A 20,639-nucleotide genomic window follows, 5' to 3' on the forward strand; every position below is an offset into this window, starting at 1 on the left:
CTGTGCTTATTATGTCTATAAGCACATAAATTTAAATCAAAATTTTCAATCAGTGTGGTAGGTACAGTCATGTCAGAGTTGGTATAATTGCTTTAACATTTCCTAAGAACACAATCTGTGCTCTTAGAAAAACTGTTGATATGCTGTAGGCATGTCTAAAACATCAGTAACTCTCCTGAATTCAGGCATGCAGTAGGAATTCAGATCTTTCTAAGATCATCATTGTTATAACAACTTATATCTCCTAGTGCAAAATATCAGAGTAACCACACTAGAAGTTGAGTCCATGTTAGTGAGAAAGGGATGAGGCCTGCTTGAAAATTGACTTTGATAAAATAATAGTTACCACACTAAAAGCTGAGTGCATGTTAGTGAGAAAGGGATGAGGCCTGCTTGAAAATTGACTTTGATAAAAAAGTATAATCAGAAAAGAAAATCCAGCGAGAGTAACACAAATCACTACCAAAATGAGTCTACACACTCCGGTGCTGAGGATAAAGATTTACCTAACCTTACACAGGTTGTGCAGGGTGAGAGTAACACAAATCACTACCAAAATGTATGAGTCTACACACTCCAGTGCTGAGGATAAAGATTTACCTAACCTTACACAGGTTGTGCAGGGCCATATTGCAATTGTATTCCTAAGGGTTTGGTTAAAAGCTAAGAAGGGTTCTGGGCTCCAGCTGATGCAGAATAAACAGCACCACTGTGAGTTTTTGGCTACAGAAAGGAATGTAAGTGGGTGAATGGGTGACCAGCCTTCCAAGGCTGGGAAGCCTGAGGCAACACTTAGCGATACACATAGGCGTGAAAAGAGTGACCTGTTTTCACGCAAAAAAACCTCCCAAGGATTAGAGCATATATTACATGGCACTACCTTTCACAGGTCCAATCTTTCTATACCTTCTAGCTACATTACCCACATTATTTTTGGTAAGAAATAAACATACAGATACAAATTTAGGAAGCCAAGGAAACAAAGAAAATTGATTCTTGATATATTATGACACTTGGTTTTAAGATCTCCAGGGGCAAACCCAAGAAAGACAGTAAGAAATACACAGTTTATACTTTCTTATAGCCCTTTTATTCTACTGTAGGGCTACCCTTATTAATGTTATCCTGACAACAACCATATGGGCTGAATAAACAGGCTTCCCACTCATTCAGCAGACTGCTTAAAAATACATTCAGCAGGATATGAAAAGAGAAAATAATCAGCAGCCATTTGATCTCTCTGTCAAGCAACAAAACCAATGACATTTCACAATGGTGCTGATTATGCTTTCCCTTCTACACCCCCAGTTAAAGCAAGCTCAGCACTACTTTTTGTTGACATCTGTTGTTGGCAAGAGATTGTTTTGTTAATGTATGTGGAGCAACTGAGGACACAGAACTTACTATTGCAAAAGGCCCCCAGTAACTGTTTTCTCCATTCTCCTAAAAAATGCAACTATGTTAATTCACAACTCTTTAGGAATTTTATTATCAGTGGATGAAACTGTGGTTTTAATCTCTCAATATTGCTTCACATACTGTTTACAAATGTGAAACAAAGTAATGAACAATCCGCATGCAAATTAATGTAGGGAAGTGTATTAGCCAACCACAACATGTCCAAACATTTCCAAGACAAACAACAATCATCAGAGTGGCACAGAATAATCCAACTCAAGCAAATTACATAATATGAACATGATACAAAAATAAGAAAGTCTGACTGTTTGATGTGCATTTGGGATCCAAGCAAAAATGATGCTAGCTTCAGAACAGTGCTCATGTAAAGCACTCTGTTCAAAAAGATACTGAAAAAATATCATACATCATACAAAAGCAGTTCCCACATGCTTGATGTGAAATTGTTTATGATTTCCTCTTACCTTTTTGCCAGCTATGTATCCTCCAGCTGCGCCAAAGCTCTTTGTGAACGTTCCCATTAATACATCAACATCGTTGGGACTCATTCCGAAGTATTCCACAACTCCTCGGCCCGTAGCTCCCACTGCACCAATGCTGTGAGCTTCGTCCAAGTAGAGGTATGCTTTGTATTTGTTCTTCAAGGAGACTATCTCTGGCAGGCGCACGATGGACCCTTCCATGCTGCACATGGAGAGAATCAGGGGTGAACAACAAACCCTCTCCCACACTGGCAGAAAATATAGCAATTGATTGCCCTAATCCACCAAAGTTCCTCTGGAATCTCAATTTTTACTTACAAGCCAAAAAAAAGAAAAAAAATCAACTCTTAACCCATTCCCACTTGCAGGTGAGCACAAAACAGTTAAACAGTTTTAGAGTTCAAACATTGAAAACCAGTAAAAAAGTCTTTGAATGTTTGTAAATTATCAACATGTCAGAGGAGACGAGGAAAGGTGTAAAGCAAGGCAGAGATACTTACCCTAAGCAGCACACTACAGTTCATCTCTACAAAACAAACATTATAAAGAACAGCTATAATTCAGTCTGGTCTCCTTGCTTATTTCATCGTCAGCTACTGTGGCAATATTTGGGCATAACAGCTCTAGAGCAAATTCATCTGGTGCAGAAGATTTGGGTCCAACATACACTGGAGTTGGGCCATGTGAAACCCACAGCTGGTGCCATAAACTCTAAGCATTCCCAGTCTTCACAGAATTAGGCATTAAAACAGGCAGCTGAAATCCAGTCCTGCCAGTTTTTGCTTCGATATGAACTTTTTAGGAAATGTAGCCTGCTACCTAGTGCAAAAGTAAAAAAAGTTTCAATTCCTTTTCTTTTTACTTTCTTACAGCCATGCAGAAAAACAAAATATTTGGAACTGGCACAGGTTGCCCAGAGAAAGCTGTGGATGCCCCATACCTGGCAGTGTTCTAGGCCAGCTTAGATGCAGCTCTGAGCAACCTGGTTAAGTGGAAGATGTCCCTGTCCATGTCACGGGGGGTTGGAACAAGATGAGCTTTCAGGTCCCTTCCAATCCAGGCCATTCCATGATTCTGTGATTAACGATGTACTGAGATTTATAGAAATGGGAAGAAATGATCTTTTGCACTGCTGGCGGTCGTGCCAGTAAATGGGAAGGCACAAAGGAGGTGTCCAGCAAAATGAAAATGCAGGGATAAATAAGAAATGCTCTCTGATCCCATAAAGATGACATATGCATAGTATTGCTGTGAAGACTTGTGTCTTGAAAACCTTTGTGAGATGACCACAGCTATGCTTTGATATGCTCAGATGCACTCAGTATTCATTTCTTAATGAGTTAATCATGTTCTCTTCCACTAGCTCTAGTAAGCAGGTCTTTAAAGGCTAAAAACTTCCCATCAAACACAAATTTAATGTGGGCCAAGAAAACCAGGGCTCTGTGGCTAAGGCCCACAGCTAAGGTGCATCCACTTGCAAATACAACGAGTTTCAGATGACGAGAAACATGGACTTTGGTCCCAAATAGCAAGTACAAAAGAGAAGTGCAATCAATAGTGCCTTGGAAATTTTTGGATCCTGAACCAATGGCTTTCACAGGCTGCTTTGTTGCCACTTGTACTGTGCAGCTGGAAGTTTGGCACCACAAAAGGAGCACGATGTGCTTTTAGCACTCGGGCAATTTCTCACAATTTTAGTCCTCCTCCATCCTTTGGTCTCCTGAGTAAACTTGGAAACTGGTCTCCAGTTTTGAAGTAGACCTACCCAAAGACAAGTCTCCATTAGTGTAACAGCATGGGGGAGTAGCCATGGACAAGGGTTGCTTGTGCTGTTCACACTGAGAGGTTCAGAGAGCCCGGCTGTGTGTGCCTGGAGGCATATTTTTGGCTGTCGCTGACTGCTGGCAAATCATGCCCTTCTGTCTTGCCCAGCCATAAAAGAGGCAGCTGTTAGGACTGTGTGTTGGCACCATGGTCCCTTGCAGCAAAGAAGGGTGGGCTTGTACTGCAATCTCCTGAGGGCTGGGCTTTCTCACTTTTCCCAAACAGCACTTGGCAGCTGGGGGAGAAGCAACTTAAACCACCACAGCTATTTTCCTAGTGAATACAGGGGCAGGGCCCACAGTCCTCACATAGCCCAGAGTCAAAGCATTAGTCAGCTAAAATGACACTGAGCCACTGGACGGGCTTGGACGTGCACCATCGTACGGGCTGGGCTTGGCAGCTTTCAGCTGTGTCTGGTGGGTCTGCAGGGAGAGCAAACAGCACCTCTGCAAACTGCAGTCCCACCCTCCATCTTCCTGCATGCTTGGGCACAACGGCCAGGCAGAGACAATAATTGCTTTTCCACATTTATATGGTCATCATTAGGCTTAGTGGCTAATGGAGATTCAGGCAGGAGAGACAGCATTTAACTTCAAAAAGAGTAAAAAAGGGTAAATTAAAATGCTGGGTATTTGTGTAATGGAAGGAAAGTTGTGCTGAATCCCAGAATATATGAAGCTGGTACATGGCTGATGCAAGATTTAACCATTTAGAAGATTAAATGAAAACTTTTCTTTCTCATATGAGTAGGAGATTTCTCTTGGAACTCCAAGCTGCTTAGCAAAGCAAGGCACTTATATTTAATTTCAGTTTTGATCTACTGCTCTCGAAAGATGCTGGCTGACATAAATGCAGTAGTTGACAGATGTCCCGATGTGGCCTTGAAGCATCCATGGAACAGATAAAGTGTTGCTGGAGTTGTGTACATGTTCTGTGCTGCCATTCCAACAGGTCCCAGCCATCCTGATGACAGAGGTGAGAACTGTTTTGCTGCCAGCTCTGGTCTTGGTCATCTTTTGACCCTAGGAGATAGCTGGTGATATGCACACCACTCTCTCTAGAATTGCTTCAAGATAAAGCTCACTTCACATAACCCCTTGAGTAGCCCAAATGGAAAATTTACTGAATCCTCCAGTAAATGTTTATGTCAAGTGAGCTTAAACCAAATCACCAGAAGTGAACTGTACTGGTTCTGTCTCACTCTGGCTGGGCCTCTTAGCTTTGTGTACAAATGTATTGATCTGTTTCCAGATCTGCTCAAGCACACAGGGCATATAAAAATCCCCCAGATGCAGATGAACTAAAGGTGGCTCTGCCCAGGCCAGGTGTTCTCATTACGTGGTATGACGTCCTGTCTTGTAGCACAAATTCCTAGCTTGGTGGCAGGGATGGAAAGCTTCTAGACTGCAGCTGACCCTCATCTCCCTTGTGTGGTGGACAGGCACAAAAACTTGGGCCAGTACACACTAATTTTGAATGTACTTCCATATTGCAGCTGACCCTCATCTCCCTTGTGATGATGTACACACTAATTTTGAATGTACTTCCATACCTGAGGAGATAATCCTAAATTTTTAGAACATTCCAGTTTGGAACTTGATTCAATCCCCACCAAAGCACTGATGTTCTTTCTGATGCAGCTGTTGAATTGTGGATCCAGATGCTTTGAGAGACAGGTCACTTCACTTGGAATACAGGCTTAGCTTACCCTTGACATGATATTGATGGGGGTTTTGCCCAGGTTATCTTGAAACTTCTTGGGAAAAGGGGCTTCTACATTCTACTATGGTACCACATCCTTTTTTTTTTTTTCCTGTCAGGAAAAATAATTTACAAGTATTCCACCTCTTATCTACTTCATCTTTAAACATGCCCTAGAGTACCACTATCTTCTCAACATTTGAAGACTTTACCTGTGCCCCATTCAGGCTGGTTTGTAATTGGGAAAAATCCCTCCTTTCCTTGCCTGCTACTCACAAGACATATACATTCCATTTTAGCAGTTATTTAGGTACTGTTTTCTTACATAAACTTTGTACATACATACAACAATCTCTGTTTTGTAGTTTAGAGCAATAATTTTAAAGAAATCTTTCAACTCTGCCCTCAAATACAACTCCATTTCAACACTGAAATTATAGCAATTTTAACCTTTAATGCTGGCCCTTGGCCAAAGACATTAAATGTTACCTCATTTTTTCTTTCTGGAAGTCCAGTCACCTAACCCCAGGAAATAAAAAATACCCTGCTAAATTTCCTACACTGTTGGCATTGAATCCCAAGGAACTTCTAATGCACATGAAAAGGCATTGGACAATATCTAACTGATCAGAGCCATTTTCTTAGCTGGAAGGGAAACTACAAAAATTAAATTAAAAGTAAGGAAAAAACAAATGAAAACCAATCTGTTCTGATCAATTTCTGATGCTCCATAACTTCCACCCTGAGCCTTGGCCTATCTGACTCCTAAGTAAATATGTATGGAAGAGAGCAGAAGCCTACCACAAACCATGTAAGAACACAGTAACTGATTAATCCTCAACTGGAAATGGTAGAAGCCAAGGAAAACATTAGCTGGAATTCAAATAATAAAAATATTATTTAGCAAGTCAGTTTAACTTGTGCCCTGGTTACTGCCAAAACTTGTTCATGCTTTTTGGAGTCAAGATTGATGGCTAGATGGTCTCCCTCAGTTTGGAACACAAACTGAATATATTTGCTCCTAGGCTGGTCCAAGTTAAAAACCAGCTTTCACTAGGAGCTATATTTACTTTTGATGATTTTTTTAAGATAATAGAGACATTAAAAAGCAAACAAAAATATACCTAATGCTATTTATTTGACATGTAGCTTGAGTGCTTCCCAAGTCGAGGGGCCAATTCTGCCTTCAGTTGTAACCAAGCAAAATCTGTGGTTTATGGTTCCAAACACAAGTCTGATTTCCAGAAATGCTCATGTTGGCTAACAATGACCCTTTTCAAATTTTGCCAGTTGGTAAGTGTAAACACTTTAAGATACTCCTAATGGAAACAGAAGGCAAATTTCTTTCCATACCATAAACTCATCATACTAAGACTATGGTGTCCCATATAACAGTATTTTTTTGAAGAAGGAAAGCTTAGTGTTTTCTTTTACATCTCTGGAAAAAGCATTTCTGTAAAAATTTGCCAGGCCAAACTTGCACATTAAGATATTTTAACTTGGAGAATGGCTCTGACCAAGTTATTTAAATTCTCTATTTGCTGTCCCTGAAGCATAATTCAAGGAAAAAAAAAGGCAGTATTAACTATTGTAAGAAGAATACATTAACTGCACTCTAACTCCTCTTAAACCCTCTTGATGAATGTTAATTTGACATTTGGCAAACCTTCAAGAAAACTATCATTAGCCAATATGGGGCTGGAAAACCTTAGTCTTTCAAAAACCCAGGCCAAGAAGGGAAAGAACATACACACAAAGAGAGTGAGAGTATTTCTACTCTGACTTTCTCCAGCTATTTATTTATTTGTTTGTTTGTTTATTTATTTGCATATGAAGTGTTGTTAGCTACCAGCTGGCTCAGGCTGCCTGGGCACGCAGCGGTGGCAGGGACACAGCACGGTGGCACATGGTGGCACTCGCCCTCAAGCCACAGCAGATCTGCTTCACAACCAAACCACACTCTCCCATTTCTGATCTTTGAAAACAACTAACTAAACAACCAACCTAGCTACTGCTAGGGATAGTTTCCAATGACAGACTATTAGAGACCTGAGCTTTGTTCTTTCAGAACCTTATGCCTTTCAGAAGCATAGACACTCAGGGCTTTTAACATTATTTAGCTTTTATGGAGCTGAAGGAACTTTATGGTTCCTTTAAGTAGGTACTCTGAGGTTTAAGGTGCTTTTCCAACAGAAGGTTTTTGAATTCTGGCAAATTAAATCTCATTTGGGAATGAACTGTAAAACTACAGGAAAAGAAAACTCTACACCAAACATAAATCTGGAAATACAGTTATAAGTTAGTATAGTTAAACAGCTGACAGTGGGTTTGTTCCACTTCTTGGACTCATCCACGCCTCTGTGTTACCAGTCTACCTTCTCATTCCCTAGTGGTCAATATTCAGGGTAAAGGATTTAAAAGTGAACAAAGCTCAGCAGCTGGAGCCTTTTCTGCCAGCCATGTGACCCATGGGAACATCTGTCAGTAAAATGTTGGTGGTCCATTTAATTTCTGCATGATCAAAGTCCTTAAATCCAAGCTTTCTTTTAGTAGTGCCAAGCAATGTTTATTTGTAGTTCTGCTCTGTTTATTCTGGTTGAAAGGACACGCTCAGCCTGCTTTGGATCAGCTGATCTGCTGATCCTGTTTCACCTCTGAGTGACAGGTGTTTAGATAAGGACCGATTTGGTCTTTTTGCAGATGGAAAATGTTAGGCAAAAAGAAAGCACTGACAACGATGAAGTTGTGGTGACATGAGATCCTAGAAGATTTCTTACCAAAAAAAAGCTAACTGGCTGAGCTGTGCCAGCATTTTGCAGTAAAATGGCATAAATGACTGTCCATTGAGACTGGCTGTATTTCAGCAAGACATGATAAAATCCCCACATATAAAGCTTTAATGTCACTTTTAGAAACCCTGTCATGTCCTGTGAATGAGTGGTTCTGGTTTTCTTCTCTCTGGGACAGGTGTTCCACCCTTGTCCTGCTCCCCCATCTCCTGTCACCACTGCAGCAGCCTTGCCTACATCCCTGCAAACCCTCTTGCTGTTCACACCCCTGCTTCTTCAGCCCCTCCTGCCTTTCCCTTCTCAAACTCCTGCCCATGAGTGGCTCCTCCTCCATGAGCTCCCTCGTTGCCTTCCCAACATCCTTCTCCAGCCTGGAGCAGTTGCCAGGACAAAGGCCAGGATGATGAGCCTGGCTGGTGCCACTGCTTTGCTGCTCAACTCCAGTGATTGTTTGCCTTTCTGGTTGGGGGTAAGCTGCCCCAGTGAGTGCTCTACACCATGTGGCTACCTGACTTAGGTGCTCTATAATTACATTGTATTATTATCAGATGGATTCTCAAAGGCACTTCTCTCATTTGAATTCCTGCAGGGATTAGGGCTATGTTAAACACCACTATATTATTATTTGAAAGCCAGTCTTTCAATTTTCCTGTTAAAATGTGAGTCTATTAGATCCAGCACTTGTTACTAAAAAGGTGCTGGTATCACTTAACGTAAGGCTAGCTTAAGATTTCAACAGCTGGGCAAGAACTGGGCATGCAGAGTTTAATCAATTCTGTGTAGCTGTCTTTTGATCTGCCCACATGTAACAAACAACTCTAGGAAGCTCAGCTTACTCAGCAGAACTCCTCACCAACTGTAGTTCCACAAACTTTATCACAACACACATCACCTTACCTGTCCTGCTCTCAGTACATCTCCCACTCAACTGTGATTTGCTAAATCAACATCCAGAACAATGTACAGGATCTAATTTGAGCTACAGGATACAAGGTTCAGGCTGTCACAATGGAAATCAACATATTCATGAGATAGAGAAAGTTAGTGCAACTTCCACTCTCACTAAGATTTCCCTCAGATACCTAGAATCAGAGTTTGCCCCACTCAAATCATCATTCTCTCCTCAGAAATGATAGAATACTCATCTTTCTACAACACAAACATACCTGTAAATGCCCTCCACCAGGATGATAATTTTTCTCCATGCTCTGTGGGTGCGAGGCTGTCCATATATTATTGCATCTCTCAGCAACTTCTCGAGGCTCTGCATATCTTTATTTAAAAATAAGAAAAAGGAGGAAGGAAAAACAACAGTTTTTTGTCAAGAACTTTCAGTTTTCTTGGGTGCTATTTTTCCTGTTCAGAAAAAGACAACATTAAAAAAAAAGTGTCCTAAAAATAAACTTATTTTATTAGTGGGCAAGACCCAACGATTCCTTTCATTGGTGTGAATGCAATTTAGTGACAAGAAGAGTTATAAAAAGCTTCCAGTTATGCACCTGATCTGGGAAACTTCCAGAAATACTCAGCATACATTTGTATTTAAAGGCAAAAGGGAATTACTTTTCTTCAGTACTGAGGCTAACTGCCAGCAGTTCCATGTAGGGGCTGCTTATACTCATAATTTCTCAAGGTTGAATAAACTGTGAGTTTTGGTGGCTTTCCAACCAGAAGCTCACAAACAACAAGCATTTCTTCAGCAAAGGCTTTGACAAGGCTGCATGAAGCACGTAAGGATGGCAGCAAGAGAAGTCTTGTCCTCCTCAAGAAGGAAAGCAAGTGGAAGGTTGCTGATGAGAGAGGAAGAGGCAGGTGGATACAAACGCATGGCATGAATACACTAATCTAAATGCTTGGCACTGGCAGGACTTCAATATAAGGAGGTCTGGAACAAGGGTATGATCCTTAGCTGCTTCCTTAAGGGCTGAGTGTGGGGCATCAAAAAACATCTTGAAGGAAAGCCACTGAAATTTTGAAAAATATGGAAGAAGCAAGAAAAAATGCCACAGAAATCAGGTCAGGCCAAATGTGACTCTCAATGCACCAGCATTCTGGTGTCTCCAATGAATGGACACTCTTCAAAATGAATTATTCAGGTACTTTTCAGGAATTTGGACTGGCATTTCAAAATGTTTTCCAATAACATCCTGTAGAGTCTCATATCACCCAAATAACACTACAGATCAGCTGAAACCATGGGCTGAGAAAATCAATGGCATTTTCCCACAATATAACCCCATTTGCTTCAGCAACACAACACAGTTGATACAAACTAGTACAATAGCACAAAGTTAATGTGTAAAATGAATTGTCCTGAGGGAAAAAAAATACACCTTAGAAATATTAATATTGACCCATAGTTTGGTTTCTGCCCTAGGGGAATGGAGCCATCTGCACATTAATTGCCCATTGTGAGTAACCTGTGCCCTGAGAGACTGGCAAGTTATGACCTGAACCCTTCCACATCCTGATGCCTCACCTCTTCCTAGGAACATTCAGTGATGTTGGTGAAAGGTAAAGATCTCAGTGATAAAACTGCCCCTCTGCACCTGACCTAGCAAGTCCCTGCTGTACTCTACAAAGCACAAAAGAGGCATGGACAATATCAGTTGCCCCTTGTTTCAGTGGTGCCATGGCCTGCACACCTCAGTGAGCTCTGAGATGGAAAATGCTGCTAGGAATAGTGCAATGCACCCAGCACACTTCCCACTAGATGGCAATCAAGGAAATGAAAGTTCTTTGGTGCTTTATATGGGAAAGTTAAAACCAAGCTGAGAATTTGCAGCTGCTCACTTTCTCTTTTGTTTCAAGTAGATAATATTTAGAATTCCTCTTAAAGGACTCCCTCAGGATGACAAAGAGCTCACAGTAAATTTGGACACCCCCTTTTCTCCACCAAATTATTATTTACTGATATCAGTGTCTTCTAAATCGTCTTCAGAACCCCTTTTCTGAATCACACAGGATTTTTCAATTCAGCGTTCTATGTGTCAGTCCAGATCTGCTCATGACTTCAGAAAAGTTATTCTGCCTCTGAGCTAAAAGCATGGCTTGAAGATTTCGTTGTTTCAGCATATGCACATGAAAAGAAAAATGGAGAGAGGAAATGAAGTGAAATGTGTATAATTCTGTTTTTAACAATACATGGTTGTGAATAGGTCCTTTGTCCAAACTGCCATGGAACATGAGACCTCAGACTGGGAAGAACCCCTCCAAGGGATGAGGTTCCCTGATTTTACACATAATATGGTCCTGCTGGAGTACCGGCTAAGAACATGTCTGTTTGCAGGATCAGGGCTATCTCACTTTCTTTATGACTTCTCATTTTGAAAACCATGTATGTGTGACCCTTTGTGAAGCCTGTAATAGTCAACACATAATTTGTTCACGTGCAAATAAATTTTCCTGTTCTATTAACTGCCTCATTTGGAAAGGGGAATGGACAGAAAGAAAAAAAAAATCTTTAGTATTCCCCACAAAAGGCTGCTTCTGTTCTTCAAGGTGAAAACAATGCTCTATGAGCATGTGCTTAAGCTTTTCAGAAAGTGGGACATACTGAATACCAGGAAAAACAACAGCACAACCCCAGATGACTTTCAGATATCAAATTATTTACCCATTAAATATAGTTAGATTGAGAGACATTAGGATATTAAGATGATGAGCTGCACAAGTCCATCTTGAATAACCAATTATAGAGAAAATAACAGTCCTTCTTTGTTTGACCATCACCAGCACAGGGTTCTCAGCAGCAATGGCCAACAACTGCTCACCAGCCCAGGAGGTGGTGTTAAGAATTTGACTTGATTAATCAGTCAAAGCAAAATCAAATCTATCCATGTTTCACTTTCCACCTTCTCCTTACAGCATATTCCCCACATATGGAGGATAAAGTTTCCTAAGAGGGGACAGTGGATCTATCAGCGGGTTGGTGGACTTGCATAATCCTTGTTTGGGGTTTCTCATAGTTAATTCAAGAGTAATACCAGGAACACAAACTGCCAGTGGGCTGGAGCAAGTCTGAACCTGGGCAGGCAGCGTGTCATGCTGCCTGCAGTGCAGGTGGGACAGCAGGCTGCTGGAGGCAGCAGGGCACGCTCAGGGAGACACGATGTCTCCACCTCTCATCCTCACACTGTAATGCTGGGGATGTCATCACCATTCCCCTGTGTGGGCTGGAAACCTCCTGTGTCATGTCAGCTGAATCCTGTTTAATTAAAATGAACAGGCTGCTGCTGCTCTTGTCACATTCTTCTTTTTGCTCTGCACTTGTAACTCTGATTTTCAGTTTCTCCCCTTTTGCACTCTCACGCAAGGGGGCACAGACCCCGTGGCTCCAAACAAATATCTTTGTTTGGAACGTGGGAGTGGTGATCACTGCAGCCACGGCAACAGTCTGAGACTCCCCTCCCTGCCCTCAATAAATACCAATCTCTCTGAAAGTAAAGGGCAATGGCTCAAGAAAGCTCCCTGTGCACACCTGGCAAGTCAGACGTGGCTTAGAGCAGAGAGGGCGGACGCAGACACGGCGTGCAGGGAGCAGGACAGACCAGTCTCCTTGCCCTGCCAGCGTCTGTATGTGTCACAGGGAATTACACCCAGCTGGATTAGGCTGCAGTCCACCTATCTGGGCAATTATCTTGTCTCTGATAGTGGCCAGAGGCTTCAAGGAGCACAAAACCCTAGTGGGTAATGTGCCTTTCATCCTGCTCTGTAACAGCTGTAACACTGCGTTTCCTTCTGAAATTCAAGGGCTACCTACACAGTTTGAAAAAAAAATTTAAAATTAAGGAACTGTCTTGTACTAAGCCACCACAAACTATTGGAGTTTTGCAGCCAAAGAGATATCTTTCTAATTTTTACCTGCTTATTTATCTCTTTAATTTCCCCTCTATTTTTATTTGCTTGCTTAATTAGTTGCACTTAGTTTTACACTTTTTTTCCCCTCCTTCCTTTTATTTCCTTTTTTTTAGCTAGAGAATATATATGCTCTGAAAGGAGAAGGCCTTCTGCCACCTAGAAGTTCCTTCTTTATTAACTACAGCTCCTCCAGGTAGCTGTGCATTCTCAAGGTGTCCTCATGGCTCTTGTATCTGAACTGCAAAGCAATAATTTGACTGAGTACACTGAGAAATGCCAGAGTTGGATTAACAGAAATTCACAATTGCTGTCCAAGCTGGAAACTGTGTTTTGTATGGAAACCTGGACAGCTCACACCTGCATCACACACTTGTTGTCAACTACTTGATCTGTGAGAAACTAAAAAAATCCCTTATTACTTTCACAACACTGAAAAGGTGCACAAGGAGGAGCTGGGAATGTATTACCCTGATTGCCATTCAGATGCAGATTCAAGCACCAGATTACAGGCTGGATTTTCACCTAACCAATGTGCTCGGTTATGCTTTGCAATTTCCTGCCTTCCTCACAGGATCGCTTGTTCTGACTGCTCAGTGAATGCAATGCATTGCAATCCCTTGCAATGAAGAGAACTGCACATATTTTTCCCCCATGGCCTGAGTTCTGTACCTTGTCACAACATTCCCGTTGACTTTTAGTGCAATTGCAAATTTAAACCTGAAAACGGGGCTGCAGTTGAGTTGCTTGATGCTACATGGGGAAAATGTAGTAGAATTAGAAAGAATAAACAAATCCTAAGCCTTGCATGGTGCCTTCCTTTACAGGCTGGTAAGAACAGAACTCACTTGGATATAATTAGTCCATAACACTCTCATCTGTTCACTGAAGGAACACCTGATACCAGTATAAGACCCAGAACTGCTGGGGGAGAAACACCTTGATAAAATCACATGCTGATTAATGGTTAAATATTTGGTTTTGCTTTTCAGGTTTTATTGGAAGGGTCAAGGATTTTGGCTAATAGTTAACCAGATAAAGGTCAGAGGTCCTGAAAAATGGCTATTAAATGTATGGGGTTAGTAAAAGATTGCCTTAGAAATTAAAAAGAGAAAAGTAAAAGGCCAAAAAGCTACATTCAATCTCTCCCTGAGCCAGAACATAAAAACATCTGAGTTTAGCCCCCATTTAACTTGTCATTTGGGGAGGGTGTGAGAGACTCCCTGGAGACCAAGGCTGGTGAGGGTCACATCAGACACCTTCCAGCAAAAAAACTAACCAAGGCCAGGCCACTACTGCCCCAGCGGTGGAGAGATGTTTTAGCATCCCACATTCTCCCACTGCACACTGGCTGTTGGACAGTGCTGCTGCCTGAATTCCAGTGCAGCACTGCAGCTCTGTCCTATCTTCCAAAAAAATATCACTTCCTAGGAAATGGCAACCTGAGTGGTGTCCACCCCACAGCAGGGGAGACAAAAGGCAGGTGCTTTATGGGCAGGTCAGAATGATTTTAATCCACTAAAACACTACTGCATACATTTAGGACTGCTTAGACCCTAAAATAAAATCGAAAAACAAATTAAAATCCCCTAGACCTGTGATTCAGGGGCTCCAGGGAGCTGAACTTTGCTGCTTGCACCCAAAAAACCTCACAAATGCCTGACACAGAGAACCTCCCTCAAAGCCAAAACCCATGTGCCAATACTGCTGCGTCCTTAGCAGGGTGAGGACTAGAGACAGAGCTAATGAGAGCCCACAGGAAGGGAAGGCCCTGTTCAGGAGATTTTAGTTATGGGGCTAAGATGGAATATTCTCTTCCATTTCTCTCACACAGAGAGATGATCTGTAGGTGTGTGTGCCTGTGCATTTCTCTCAGCCCAGGCCTGTAAATTCCTGTCTGTTTACAAGGAAGGGATTGTTCACTGGCAGTCAGGATGCAGGACACATTCCTATGTCCAAATAAAAACAGACTTATAGGTCCACAGCAAATTTTTTTTATAATATTCACTTTAGGGCTTGAAAACCTTCTCATACACCATGCAATGTTTTTGTCAAAAAGGAAAGATATCCAGATGCCTTTTATTTCACCTGGGAAAAGCATAGATGCCTAAGGATCTGTTCTAGAAAAGCTATACAGAATTTTATAGAGGAAAAGCATCGATGCCTAAGGATTTTGTCTGTTCTAGAAAAGCTATACAGAATTTTATAGAAAGTGTAATGTCTAAGAGAGCTACCCACTTATTGAAATAGAATTTCATTAACTTTTGTAAGAAAATAAGTTATACATAATTAAGGCAATAGGTAGAGAGTCTTGTCTTACAAATGAAATAATTCTCTATTAATAATAAAGTAATAATTATTTACTTTTGAAAGATGACAAATCAATCCTCTATTACAGATTTCATGCTTTGAAATAAAGTAATAGTTTTACAGAATTAGCTATAGAACAGCATTTGAAAGATTAAGGTACTTCATAGCGAGTTTAAAATGGTAGATTTTACTCTCTTTTCTGTGAAATATTTTTATCATAGAAGAAAGTTTTGTATAATTTTTCTTTAGACAAAGAGTTTTTCCACAAGAGAGCAGGGAAAGTAAAGAGGAGTGAGATTTATGCTCTTGATAGAACCTGATGGTGAAATCAATGCTCATTAAAGATCTTCAAGCAGTAGCTTAAAGTGCAAAGTTTTCTATTCATGGATAAGTCCAGTACAGCAGAAGGAACCTTGCATTCACACCAAGCAGTGTGACATGGAGCATGGCTCAATTCTCCTTTTCCTAAGCATGACAACAACAGCACAAGCACAGCCTGACAATTTGGGCATGCCTGTATCTGTCACATACCCACATATTAGCAAGAATGACTCTGGTGGCATAAGCAACACAGCTTTGGTCCAACAAACAAACACCTATCTAACTGAAAAGAACCCTCCCAACCCAATCTGGAATTTTTGGTTACTTAATTAATACAGTTTTGGTCCTTAAGTTTTATGCTGTACTGACTTGTGTTACACTACTCCCTGACAGACTCAGAGGGCACAAGGCTGTCTGCTCCATTTTGGGTGAAAGCTTGCATCCTACAAAGGCAGTCTGTTGGGTTATGCTTTCCACTGCTATCTCCCCCCAAATAAATCCTATTTCCTCCAAAGCAAAAGGCACTTACATACATCTCTTCATGTGTGGTTTTAGTTGTTAGTGATGAGTAACTCGTGGTATGATTAAGGAAATATTAAAAGGCACAACTTTCTAACCATAGAAATAGCAAGCTGAGAGACTCAGAGTGGGCTGAGAGAAAGCATGGGCACGTGAAGCTCTCTCTAAATGCAGCTTAGGCTCAAGACTACAAATTGTGACAACAAAAGCTGTCACTCAATTCCAAACAGTACTTGCAAAAGTTTCCAAGGTTTCATTTTGGAAGTAAGCTAAGGTGGTGTCCCAGCAATGGCATATAAGACTGTCTTTGGCAAATAAGACCTTTAACCTTGAAAGCAATGATTTTTTCCAAAGCAACTTGGATGGGCTTCCACTGAGGTTTGCCAAGATCCTTAAAGGAACTATCTGCATTTTTAAGTGCTAGATTAGTGCTGTTTGGGTAGTTCTCTATTATTTTTTGGCTTACCCATTATTCAGAAGAGCATCAGCTTTAGTTTACTGTCAGTGCAACAGAAGCTGGTTAGGTGTCAGGTGCTGGGGAGGGGAGTGAGATATTGCGGAATGGTTAGAGATTGAATTCCTTAAAGCAAGCAGGACAGCTCCAGGTGATATCTTCACAGCTGAGAGTAACATACTCCTCAAACTGAAATGTTTTCTGAAATGATGTGGGAAGTGACACAAACCAGCTGGACTGCACACAGCATAGGTGGTGGAGAGGCTGAGAGGGTTTGGATTTGAGCAGTAAGAGGTCAACCTTCAGGAAGTGATGTAACCTGATTGAATGGGATAAGGCTTTGAACAACCAAGGAAAAGTTGAGAAAAGACTGGTGTGGCAACCATGCTTAGCATATCCAGATTAGTGGAAGTGGACCAAGTTGGGGTATGCTACAGTTATTCTATGAATAATTAATTCTGTAAAAACATTCATGTTCAGATGGTCTTTAATCCTTGAATAATCTTCAGAAAGTGCTTCTTGCCCAAATTATGAATTGATATTAATTATAACAACATCTTATAGCATAATTATAGTGTTCTTTTCATTCCAACTCATCCTTAGGCTTTTCACAGCATATGCATAATTCATTTTTGCTTCCCTTAAGCAACACTTAGTAAAGACAAGGGATTGTATTAGCCATTAAGAAGGGTAATCAGACCACTCTTCCGAGTTCTCACCACTACACTAGCTTCTAAACGTTTCTTGCAATCACTGCCTGGTGGCAGCAGTGAGGACGGAAGAGGGAACTGTAATGGGGAATAAGGGAAAAGAACAAGTTCTTGTCATCAAACGCAGTCCCAATGTCTCTCACAGTAACCACAGCAGTACTAACTAAATAAAAGTTAGAGAGCATTTTAGAAGATAACGATATAATTGCCAAGTCAACGTGTGATTTCTATACTAAAATATGATTTCAAAGAATATTTGAGATGATGCTGTTGATATAACCATCTGCATCTTTGCTAGTAGATCCCTGGGAATTCAGAGTAACTGCTTCAAAGGAATGCCACGTTAAGGTAATTCTGGTTTCACTGAACCTGCTGGAAACAGGCATATTTTTGTAAGTATGTTTCTACTGTTTGGACTACAATTACAATAACAATAAAACTTTTGTGGCTGCACACAGTCATTCAGCAAGTCAAAAAGACACAAAAGACACAATAGCAATTATAGTATTGCACTATTAATTTTTCCCATCAGAAACCACTCAAAATATTAAACCATTGATACTCCTGCCTGGACAAAAGTATCATCTGGCAACTGAGAGCAAAGTAAGCATCAAAAGAAATCATTCTTGCCTTTGAGGTGTGTATAACTCTGTCTCTAAAGTTTTCCAGCTTCAATACTCACTATTATGCTTGAAAATTCTAATGGTGGCACCCGAAAGCCTCGCACCGAGAACGAGAGAAGTGTGGTTCAACTCATCACTTAAAATGAGGCAGCCCTGTGGAGAAGGAGTACAGTGAGCATCTGCATGAACTGGGAGGCTGCAGACTCGTGTGCACGTGTGTGCCAGCATACACACATGTTTATGATAGAGCATTGCACTGTCACCATCATATTTTCTGGAAAAATTCCCTTACCCAGGATTTCTCTCCTGGGAAGATGAGAAGCCTCAGTGAAAGAGGAAAACAATATTATATAATTTGCTTCTCCTGTGTTTTGCTGCTTTGGAATGTGGTTGGAGATTGTTTATCCAACAGGTGATTGTTTCATGTAAATTATTTTGACTTATTGGCCAATTGGGGCCAAGCTAGGTTGAGGCTCTGGAGAGAGTCATGAGTTTTTCATTATCTTTTAGCCTTCTGTCTGTATCCTTTCTGTATTCTTTAGTATAGTTTTAGTACAGCATTCTTTAATATAATATAGTATCATAAAATAATAAATTAGCCTTCTAAGAACATGGAGTCAGATTCATCATTTCCTGCCTTCATCTGGGAACCCGCAAATACAAGATTGCACCAATTAAGCTGTAAGGATTAAACATTAAATGAATTTTCTGCCACTTTTCTGAAGGTGCTGGGTTGCACTGCAAAGGCAAGCTGAAATAGTGGGATCAGATTCTCAGGCATTCCCAGGTGATGCACAGGGGCCCAATACTTCCTGTAACTGGAAAGCAGCAAATAACCCTATTAAAGGCTGAGTGCTTTATAGTAAAATCAGGCAATGTTGCTTCATCTATCACTGTTTACAGCCCATTTTGAGTTGTAAGGAAAATGCAGCCACCACCTCACATATAAAGACTGTATGGCAGTAGTGTAAGGAGGAGTAATAGTGAGGCTGGCCTGACATCATCCCTTTGGACTGCAGAATTGGGATGAGGAGAGACTGATGCCTGTAAGTCCCACCTCCATTAAGATGAGAGTCAAGTTTAGGAACCAGAGTCTTTCTCTGGTAAATGCATATAGACTTGACCTGTAGTATACTTTTTATTAATTAACTTAGTTGAAAACTCCTTTGATTTTAGAAATGAAAATAAAAATGTGGGAAAAGTAAATTTGTCTATTATATTAACAAGGGGCAGGACTCACAGTTGAAATTCAAACTTGAACCCTTGTTTAGCTCTGCTTCCTACTGAACAGGTTTTGCTGTGTTTCGTTACCCAAAGGGCCACATAATTAAGCAAAAACTTATTTTGAAATCATAGATTAGGTCTAGGTTGAGAGATACTCACACAATCTCCATAGAGACTGGTTTGCAGAACCAACAGTAAGTGTAGATGCAGCTTGACAAGAAAATGTAGCTGCTAGGCTTAATTATAGAAGAAAACATAGGAGTAAATCTCTCAAACATAAGGTAGTTGAATAATATTTGTAATATATATAATAATACACAGAGAATTTTCAAATATATATATACATACATATATTTTTTTTATTAAAAATGCATACAGTAATTTCTTTATTTGTGCCACTTATATCTATCCCACCTCTGACAGAGGCTTGAATCTCTACATGAAGCCAGGCAAGGGAGGAAAAATCATTATACAGGTAAGACAAGTGTCTCACACTGCATATCTCCAATTTCATAAATTTACCTTCATTAATTCTCTGTATCTGTCCCCCTTGAAACTGCTGGACAAGTTCTCCAGCACTGCTGCAGACTGAAGTTCACATTCTGGATAACTGAACCAACTCTCCCTGCCCAACACTTGTATTTTAGAGATCTTGAAAAAGCTGCAGTCATCTTCAGCAGAGAGTGAAGTGACTTCACCTCTGTGCTGGTGTTTCAGAAGTCCTGGCCATGCACCACAAACTGAATTCATTCTACCTCCACCAAGAGGGAGGTGAGGCTTTGTGCTTGCATGGCACACTTCAAACTGCTCCACACCTGGACAAGCCAAGGAGGAGCTACCACTTTCCAGCTATCAGCACAGAGCACATGTTTGCTACCAGTGTCAGGATGAGGATATCCATGCCTTTGAGTTAGGTACTCCAAACTGGAGAGGAGGTCCCTTCAGCACCAAGTAAGAACCCCACTTTTGTAACACGATCACAGTTTTAGATTTGCATTTGCTGCCAGCTTTCTTCGCAGGGCTGGCTGGAGCTCTGTGCTTTTTCTTTTCTCTAAGTGTTGTTAAAATTATCCTAATCATCATCTTTCATCACAGGCAGCTGGGCAAAATCTCAGCAAGTAGCCTAAATACTTCATCCCACGACACCTGGACATGGGATTCAACATTTGGTTACTTTTTAAGGAGAAGCAACTTCATGAAGAGGAGCTGGAGAGCTGTATCACTGATCCTTACACAGATGTTAGGTATGTGTGATAGCAACACTCAGTGATAGAGGAGCATATTTCAAGTCACAAGGTCATCATCTTTATGACTCACACATTCCTGATACCAAGCTTTGTTCCTCGATCAAGCCTTTCCACACATTGAAAGCCCAGATTACTGCAACAGCAGTTAAAACAATTAAT

The 20,639-nt window shown here is 40.9% G+C and overlaps 1 protein-coding gene across 1 annotated transcript in view; it reads right to left on the bottom strand.

Annotated features, from left to right (window-relative positions):
- SPTLC3 (serine palmitoyltransferase long chain base subunit 3) overlaps nt 1-20,639 on the bottom strand; it is an 80,005-nt gene that overhangs the window by 15,289 nt on the left and 44,077 nt on the right. The window contains exons 6-8 of the mRNA XM_039717203.1: nt 18,069-18,162; nt 9,382-9,487; nt 1,884-2,103 (exon numbers count right to left, since the gene is read on the bottom strand). Coding sequence (XP_039573137.1) covers nt 1,884-2,103; nt 9,382-9,487; nt 18,069-18,162 — 420 coding nt within the window. The remainder of the gene's footprint in view (nt 1-1,883; nt 2,104-9,381; nt 9,488-18,068; nt 18,163-20,639) is intronic.

The sequence above is a fragment of the Passer montanus genome, unplaced genomic scaffold, assembly GCF_014805655.1.
Source record: "Passer montanus isolate IOZ18808 unplaced genomic scaffold, ASM1480565v1 scaffold37, whole genome shotgun sequence".
NCBI classification, from domain to species: domain Eukaryota; kingdom Metazoa; phylum Chordata; class Aves; order Passeriformes; family Passeridae; genus Passer; species Passer montanus.